This window comes from Crassostrea angulata, chromosome 3 (genome assembly GCF_025612915.1).
Source record: "Crassostrea angulata isolate pt1a10 chromosome 3, ASM2561291v2, whole genome shotgun sequence".
Classification (NCBI taxonomy): domain Eukaryota; kingdom Metazoa; phylum Mollusca; class Bivalvia; order Ostreida; family Ostreidae; genus Magallana; species Magallana angulata.
Window position 1 is genome coordinate 17,717,738 of NC_069113.1, and position 9,376 is coordinate 17,727,113.

The 9,376-nt window shown below is 33.9% G+C and overlaps 1 protein-coding gene across 1 annotated transcript; it reads right to left on the bottom strand.

Moving 5' to 3' along the window:
- Positions 1–112: 112 nt before the first annotated feature.
- On the bottom strand, positions 113–7,961 carry LOC128177967 (serum response factor-like). Its single transcript, XM_052844903.1, has 7 exons — positions 7,407–7,961; positions 7,028–7,291; positions 3,893–4,136; positions 3,486–3,599; positions 3,221–3,334; positions 2,371–2,585; positions 113–1,844 (listed from the first exon to the last, which is right to left on the bottom strand). Exons 1-7 carry the CDS (start codon positions 7,668–7,670, stop codon positions 1,755–1,757), a joined length of 1,305 nt encoding a protein of 434 aa, XP_052700863.1. The 5' UTR covers positions 7,671–7,961; the 3' UTR covers positions 113–1,754.
- Positions 7,962–9,376: the final 1,415 nt, after the last annotated feature.

Here is a 9,376-nt window from a genome sequence, read left to right on the forward strand (position 1 = left end):
TCTCATTTTCCAAAACCAATCTTCTAATGGTCCAAAAGCATGTCTTCGCACAGCATACCAATTCTGCTCGCAATTTTAAAAATCTGATTATCAAGTATGCTAATAATAAAGGAAAAGTTTGTACTGTACAAAAATCTTTAATAATAAAGACAGTAACAGAAAAATACTTTACTTTTTCAACTTGCATCATCTTTGTTTATAACAAAAATGTTAATCTCAGCTTTCTGAACATGAATCTTTATAAAAAACATGATATGATACAAATGATTCAACATTAATAAATAACAATGAACTGGATTTCAAAAAAATTGTAACATACCACTAAAAAAGTTTTTTTAAAAATGTGACTAGTTACCGCTAATAAATAGTCGGGTAAATTACTTAATTCCACAAACACTTCATTACGTGTATGCCAGAAATTTTGTAGGTCAAAGTTTAATGAATTAACACCTACGTGTAATTGTGAAGAAACTTACGAAATAAAAAGATAACAGTCAAAATAAGACATAAAGAAATACTCATTTACAAAATCTACTCTAAACATGTTTGATATGCAAAAAGTCGATAGATATAAAACAGATGACCATTTACAACAAAATATAAGCCCTTTATTAATTTAAGTAATGAAGATTCCCATTGTGCAAGGATAGAAATTCAATAACATTGTCATATGCTCTGAAATAATTTGAAAGATATCTTTAAAATTTGGACTCTTGTCAGAATTATCAAAAAAAAAATTTTGTACACAATCTGATAATTTTTTAATTTCATGAGGAATCTTCATTTACTGTACATATATATAGTTGTATGAAATTAATACACCGTACGTATATTGTAACATACAAATACAACTGGTCCAAACTTTTGATATACAGATGTACATTAAATAAAATTGAACAATACTGATACATGAATTATACTCTACAGTTAAGTGAATCTACAGCTGCCATTTGTTTTGTTATTTATAACTGATCATTAACTAATTAAAGAGATACTGTTCATGTTCACATAAATTCATTGAAGTGCTACTTAAAAATACATGTACCATGATCTTCAACCAATAACTTACATGGAGAACATCTGAATAACTCTATGAATTATTGATGCATATTATGAAATATGATTAAAAAGATGAATAAATAAAAAGACTGATTAGAAATATGAAAAAAAAAATCACACGGAGCACATGGGCATCCTATCGGCTCTGCTCCCTGACAAACATATAAATTATTTATATATATGTCAGAGAGCAGAGCAGACAAGATGCCCATGTGCATGGAGTACATAACATCACATCTAAAAAGTTAAATACATCTCTTAACAAAGCTTCCATTCATTTAATAAATGTGGATGCATCCAAACTTGTGATCTTGATCATCTAGCTAGACTGATTGAATTTGTTTGGATTATGTAACAAGTCACATACCAGCCCTATTAATATCAAGATTTTTCTGGAACCCCTATTGCTTTGTGTTGATTTGTATGGCTAACACAGTGTGTTGACATGTTGTCCATCTTAATCATGCTCCTTCGATATTCTTCATTTTGAAACAGCATTCCATGAACTTTGTGCTAACTTGTTCCATCATATCTATAATTATTAGACTAATGTTTTTGGCACTTTAGTGTTAATTAATCACCATTGAATTTATCATTCAGGGAAGACAACCTTCATCACTAAGTCAGGGGCACATAACCACTGTCACCTCCATTGCTCAAGAGAAGATAACTCTTCTCTTACCAAGCTGCCTCTGTCATTTCTTGGATTTTTTAGCAGGTGTGGGTTGGGACAATGATGTTTGAGAGGTGTCTGACATCTGAGTTGCAAACTGATATATGGGAACCTTTAATAGAAAAAATTCAAACTCATACAATAAATACAATGTGCTGTACATTAAAAATGTACCAGTATCAATATACACACATTATAACATTTAAATAATTACAAGTTTTAATTTGATTAAAATTGAAGGAATTCATCAATTCTGAATATAAGACCATTTTGATCACAATAGATATAGACTAAAAAAGCTACAATCATTTAACATTTTAAGTACAAAATACTTCACTGGCTAGTAATCCATACATTTATATTTTGTCAAGAAATAAAATGTAGGAGAAAGGATTGTCAACTTTTCCTTTTTTGTCATTTCTAGTTTCTAAGTGAAGTAAATGGAGATAGATTTTAGAGATTTTAAGTTTTACCAGTTCATTTGAGGACAGTAGAATTCTAAGTGTGCACCAGTTTGATCATTAAAACAGTGATAAAATTTTCACCATTTCCTCCCATTTACTTGGTCCTCAAGCCCTTTGTCTGTTGGACAATAGTATAAGTTTTTTTCAAAGGTGAAGATTTTTGTTTATGTTTACCTGTGAGTTGCCTGCAGCAGCTAGACTGACGGGGATAGGGATGGTGATGATCTGCTGACCGTTCTCTGACTGCGGCAATGACAAGGCTGTGGGGGTAGGCTGGAAGTTGAACATAGAGCGACTGGCATCCTGAAGGGTCGTGGGTGCATACACAATTCCCTGAGGTGTGTGGTACATCACTACTCCCGGGGTCATTGCTGCCGAGTTCTGTGAACCTACAATTAACCACCAGATTGTCAGCTACTCACGATTTTATAGGTTTAGAAAACATCTGCTCATAAAATTACATCAAATTATGAATGTGAAATTGTGAATGATTAAAGTGATTATTGAAAAGCAGTTATTTTACATAAGATGTGTTAAACTTATTGCTTGTGTATCAATCACACCCAATATATTTATAAAAGGTAAGGGAAACACGTGTTGTTATTGTTTCCGGTGTTATTTATAGTATATTGATTTCGATTGGTTTACTGACGAGTATACGGGGTTAAGTGTACTCGTGCGGAACAGGTAGTTTACCTGTGTCCAGGTATTAGGGAATCAAAGTCATTCGAGATTTCGTTGCTTTATGTGCAACAGCCACCCCCCCCCCCCCTTAACGTTTACTGTGTACATGTATCTAATGTTTTATTTTTTATATTGTAGAATGTTGATTTTGAACTAGAAGAGTAAATGAATATACTTGTAACAATTTTGAATTAAAATTAAGTCTGTTGCACAGACACAGGCCAAGCAGTTCCTACATATGTGTTTGAGTTTTTAATTTATAAATAATTTATGTTCGTTTGAACTGGTGAATAAGAACATAACTTGTGAAAATAGAACATGTGAGTATTGGAGGATTTACCTGTTTGAGCGGTCTGTAATCCTGCAGTGCTGACATTGGTCAGGGTGGTCATGTTATCAGAACTTGACCCCGAGGTCACCATTGACTGTTGGGAGGGGGAGTCTCCACTAGCACCTGTCAATCATAAATTATATCATTGTATGCGAGACAATCTTTTTCCTATGACAAATAATACATGAATTGTGACATTACAAATAAAAAGTACTGCAGTATGGTATTTTTTATGAAGCTGGTTTATAAATTAACAAGTAAGATTTGCACCTACTTGAGAAGGCTACGATCTGGTTGGAGTTGGGGAGCCTGTACAGGGTCTGAGTCTGAGCACCCTGTCCAATCTGTTGACCATTCTGCTGTATGGGGATCAGTGGGGCTCCTCCAACTACAAACAACAAAAACAAACGTCATGAAAACATGTATAATTGGTGAGCCATTCTCATTAAAGAGGCTAGATACCAACAAATAACCCATCAGAACCACCTGGTAACTTAAAATTTGAATTGTTTTTTCCACTTTAAACTATTAATATTAAGTAAATATTTTAACACTTGAATAGTCTAGTCTCCTACTATCTCTCTACAGTGATCTTCTGTTCCAGGGCATTGACATATGGTATTCTAAAAACCATCCAGCCCTCTTATATCCAGTCATCAACATGTTAGTTATTACAATTACCTTGGGGAACTAATACTGCCCCTGGTGGAAGGCCTGGGATGGTCAGATTGACATTGGACATCCCGGCCAAACTTTTGGATGTGGCGGCTGAGTTGGGTGAGGCCTGTGCGGTGGTCTGGCTCTGGGCGGTTGGCTGTTGGGGTGGGGACGAAGTACCACTGGTATTATCCGGTGAGCTTCTGTTGACAACTCCAGGCTCAGAGATGGAGACGGGCATAAACATTGGCTTCATTGTGTTGTCAACCTGTAATAATAAACCATGCACTTGTTAGTCAGAGTCAATGACTAGAGTTATCTGCCTTTAAAGTCTCTCTTTTACTTCTATGCATTACCGTATATGCTTTCTACTTATTTCTACACAATTAAGAGAAAAGGGAAGTGAGGTTTTTATCTCAAGAGAGGCTATACATGTAAAAACAAGTAATTTATATGTATATGTATGTCTGCAGTACTTGTCATGGCATCTAACATTGATTTTTGCAGCTCATGTCTGATAAAAAAAAATTGGTGTAAATGCTGGCATTTTATGAAATTAAGAAGACCCCTCTTAAAAATTCAAACTTTTTAAAATCACCAAGTAAAGTTGTGGAAAACACTTAGGTAAACAAAGTTTCCATTACAACCCCCCCCCCCTTTCCCTGGGAAATATTTTTGGATCCATGCATAAAATCTGTGCCTGAATTTTTGTTTAATTTTACAGTGTTTTAGTTCTATCAGTAACTGTTGATAATGGTAGCCATAAACACATTCTTTCGGGGGGAAATGCATTGAAGTATCTGTAGAAAAAATTTGGGAATTTTATATATAATAACTAAATGATATTTATTCTAACTTTTATAACAACTGTTACTCCATAATTTGTAGAATAAATGTTCATTTCTTTTAATGATTAGTTCCCAAAATACATTTATATTTTGTAATCAAAATGGTCTTTCCACATCATGATTTTTAATTAATTAACTGCAGTATATACAACCCTGCTTTAAAATCAATAAAATATATACCAGTACATGCATTTCTAATTTTTTTTTTCTCTTTCACGTGCAACATCATGTACTTGTTTTATAATGTTAAAAAATTTAATACATCATTTTCCTATTCTACAAGAACCTTTCCACAATGTTAAATAACTTAAATTATATTAATATCAACCATGGCCAACATTCTTCCTATTTTCAAAGTACAATTGAATAATATGGACTTAATTGAATTCTTCAAATAATTCCCAGAAAAACACAGATCTCCCTGTTAAAAAACCCAATTAATACCGAATTCCTTAACCAACTCATTTCTATTTTGAGTGGCTTTGCTGCCACAAATTTGGCATGCTGCCTCTCAGAGACATATTTGCAGCATGTGCTGCTGGATGATAAAAATCACTCAGGTACAAAGCATTTATATGATATTAGCTGCCGAAATTCCAGGGATAAGCATTGCCATGGTGATAGATTCATTCCTTTTAACTTGTACGAGTGCTTGTTGCCTGATCTTGGAGTGGCTGTATATATGTATGTATATCTACACCTTATCCATCATTCCTAACAAATGTGTGTACATGCGTGACAGTAACTGGTCAGTGTGGCAGAGAGAGAGAGAGACAGAGAGCGAGAGAGAGAGAGAGAGATATTCCCCCTTTTATATATGATCTATCAAAAACAGTGCAAACCAATTTACTGCCATAATACTAATTAATTGACCAAAATCAGGATTATTTTTAGTGCTTATTGAGGTGCCATAAAAAAAAGTGCTTTCATATTCTGCTCATCATTATCCTTTCTTAAAATCAATATAAAGATAATACACTTTTGGAAACCTGCACAGCTGCCTTATTTTCAAGAATATCTTTTTTTTAAATGAGTGATTGATTAAAAGAAGAAATGAGTAATTCTTTCATTGAAACCATTTTGGCATTACACAGAAGTGCCTGAATCTTACAGATAAGCTACAGCTAGAGTAAGAGCCTGCATGATATAACACTCCATAAGCGCTGCAGCAACTGATCCGCCCATTCCCCAAGTTAGATTACCAGATTATATTCTCCCAAAACTTTCCCAGCAGCAGCACAGAAGCCTATTTGATATAAAACAAACAAATTTGACATATGTGAGGAAAGGCACTGTTTTATCTTTGCCTACATGGAAGGATTCCAATTAGCTGCTTGATACAGGGGTTCTCGGGTTTCACAGGATATGGGAATCCCTGGTGCCGAATTTGGCTTTGTACCTCCTGCTAAAAGTTCTGGGAATGGGTTTTCAGGCCATTGCAATATAAATAAGGGGTTTCAAAATTGTTCACTAAATTTGTGACATGTCATTGAAAAATTAATTAACAGAATCACTTTAAAACTTAAGTCATTACATTAATTAATAAATTATGAACATATCCATCTTTTTTAAATCTCCGAAAGTTTTCATTGATACATGTATTAAAATAGCATCAAAATGCATAAATGTGAGTGGAAGTGCATAAATCTAAACCAATAAACAAATAAAATATATTGCTTTTTTCTTCACATAGACAAATAAGATAAAACATGGTTATAAATTAATCCTCCATCCATGGCTACTATAAGACCCCCCACCCCCACCCCCCCTCCTCCTGCTGTGAGTGTCAGTAAAGGCATTTCAACTAATACAAGATGCAAACAAAGAAGCACACTGCCTTGGTCTTATCACGCTATTAGTGGCAAGAAATGCACAGAAGCTTCCAGCTGAGAGGAACACACCGCTGATATTTATGGTATTTTTCTCTGGTTCTTGATTTGGAACAGATGGTAAACACAGCATTTTCAGAGTTGAACTGTACATAGACAAAGAAATAAACTCCCAACTCTATGATTATGATTTCCCCCCTTTTCTTGTTAAATGCCTATACTTAAAAATGCCAAGTCAAGCTTTATAACAATTTACAATTAGGAAAATTATTTACTTTCATACTTTTTTTTTTTCAAAAAACTTTTGAAAATAAAAAAAAATTATATCAGATTATAATTAAAAAGTTTTCATTAAAGATCAAATACTCCCAAAATGAAAAAAATATATATATCTAATAAAAATAGACTAACATGAGAGAGAACTAATTTTGTATATCTATTAAGTAGGATGAAGAGTATATTCTGATAATTGTTTTACAAACTTTTGCATGTTCTTCCTCAGCGACAGCATATGACAATTCTGTTTCCTCGAATCCCGTTGGATTCATTCTTTGGTCCATGGTCATTTGTGGCTGGGAGCCGGGTGGAGGGTCCGGCGAATTTAAACATGTTTGAATCAAAGCTTTTCCACTGTCACTAGTTATCATAGGCTGAAGTTTTCGGGTTGCAAATGTGTACACATGTCCAGTTTCACTTGCCACTAATAACATCACTTGAGTGCCAGTTAAAGTTGACAGCTCATAAGCCTATCCAAATTAAATACAATCAATTGATGACAATTCCAAATAACAATAAAGGAGAAATCTTTAAAAAAGACAAATTTAACTAAACTTTCCAAAAAATAAAAAGAAAAGTGCAAACCTTTTTCATAATTCCTGTTTTGCGCTTGCTAAAAGTTGTATATCGCCTTAATTTATTTTCAATAAATTCCATTTTAATTTTGACCCGTCCTTTGGTCTTTTTCCCGGGTTTGAGACCCTGGGGATTTGTTACCACCGAAATCTCTCCATCAGAGTCCGAATCCTCTTCCATAGTTGAGGGATCGACATTTTCCATCGTAAACGTGGGTACCCCTCCCCCAGGAGCGGTGGGGAAGGCTGGCTGGTTAATATGTGTCCCGTTCATTGTTTTCGATAAAGTAAGTCCAGTTACAAACGTATAGTATCAGCTGTTCATGAATGGAAGAATGAATCAACTGTGCCTAATTTGCTCCTCGCCATAAACGGAATACCGGGCGAATCACTACGTCAATATTAATGCGCGTAGAAATGTAGGCCAAGCTGTTTGTCGTGTTTTGGTGCGAAGCGCGCGTATATCAACTGATGAAGGACATGAAAATATAGGAGATATTGTTATCTATCATTCAAGTACAATGCTATAGACAGAGCATCTCGGTATAAAACGCGAAATAATATTTACTAGATTCAGTATAATATACAAGTTCCTTGTATGGCAATGTGGGGTTCCCATATATGGCGTCCACGGCCAAATATGGAGTGACTCAAAGTCATATATGGCAAAATGCAAATAAGCCGTGATTTTTCGCGCCAAGACATCAAACCTCTCTGAGAATTTATAAGCAAAGTAAGTTCATTTGTCTTAATTATTTGCAGACAAGTGGAAAATAAATTAAATAATGGACTAATCTCCACAGCCTTTATCTTTCTGATAAATTCAGATTGATATTATACCTATTTAACACTTAAAGTAAATTTTTAATGTGTACCAACAAATGCATATGAAATCAAAAACTAAACAAAATAAACAATGTATCGTATCTATCCAATATTCTTACTTCAGTTTAAAAAACTTAATTACATATATGTAGGTCATTTATCATATACACAAACTGGCAAGTAGGCCTACTAATCTGCTAATTCGGTACAGACGTGTTAATTAAATACATCCACATGCATGCAATCACAGAAAGATGATAGATCGAGGATTAAATAGTGGACCGTGGGTATTTTAGACCTAAACTAAAGATATATCATGATTATCAAGTGGGCAATAAAGAAGACAAAACATGCAGGTGCGCTGCAGCAGTTTGTTACGAATAAACTGATAAAAGGGATATTGATTAACAATTTAATGGCTGTTGTCATTGAAAATAATTTTCTCAGATAAACCACATGATCCAACAGCCGAAATGGGAGCTTTTTCGCGATACTGAGAATTAGTTGTGCAAAGTTCCATATTTTTATCGGGGGAGGGGGGTTCAATTCCTCAAAAGAACCTATACCTTTTAAAATTCTTGTGTAAGCCGTCTAAAAGGAGGCTAGATGGACAATAAATTACCCACCGGATCCGCATTAAAATTCTAAATATCATATTTATGGCTAAAAAGATATTTGTCAATAAAGAAAAAATCCAAAAATTTAGTTTTAAAATTATTCGTGAATGAGATTAGCCTTTTTAATCTTCAGCAGCCTGATCAACTAAACTTTAGTCTAAAGATCGAGAACTGACCATGTGTCTCACAGGAAGGGTACAGAGAAAGGTAAAAGTGGTTCGGATATGCTCTATGAAAAAAAATGTACATTTTTGTTATTTTTAAAAAGTAACCAAAATCGACTTTGTATTTTGTTATCTTCATATACTAGTTTAAAGACGCAAGAGCTCAGTTGTCGGATCGTGTTATTTATCTATTTATTTTTGTATACCATTTGATTCTATGTTTGATTCTTCAAATTTGCTGAATGTCGTTCTTAAAATTTTCGCCATACCAACCCCGTATGTTTTTAAGTGCAGTACTTTTAATCAGAGACATAAATAACATTATTATATGTTATTTATGTCTCTGTTTTAATGTAAATAAAATATACCTTTTT

What these genes read in the sequence shown, in the direction of transcription:
- LOC128177967 (XM_052844903.1), bottom strand. Translation starts at nt 7,670, where the DNA reads ATGAACGGGACACATATTAACCAGCCAGCCTTCCCCACCGCTCCTGGG. An exon ending in GGCAGTATTAGTTCCCCAAG is followed by an intron (nt 3,600 to 3,892) that starts GTAATTGTAATA and finishes TGTTGTTTGTAG; the next exon opens with TTGGAGGAGCCCCACTGATC. An exon ending in CTGCTGCAGGCAACTCACAG is followed by an intron (nt 1,845 to 2,370) that starts GTAAACATAAAC and finishes TTTCTATTAAAG; the next exon opens with GTTCCCATATATCAGTTTGC.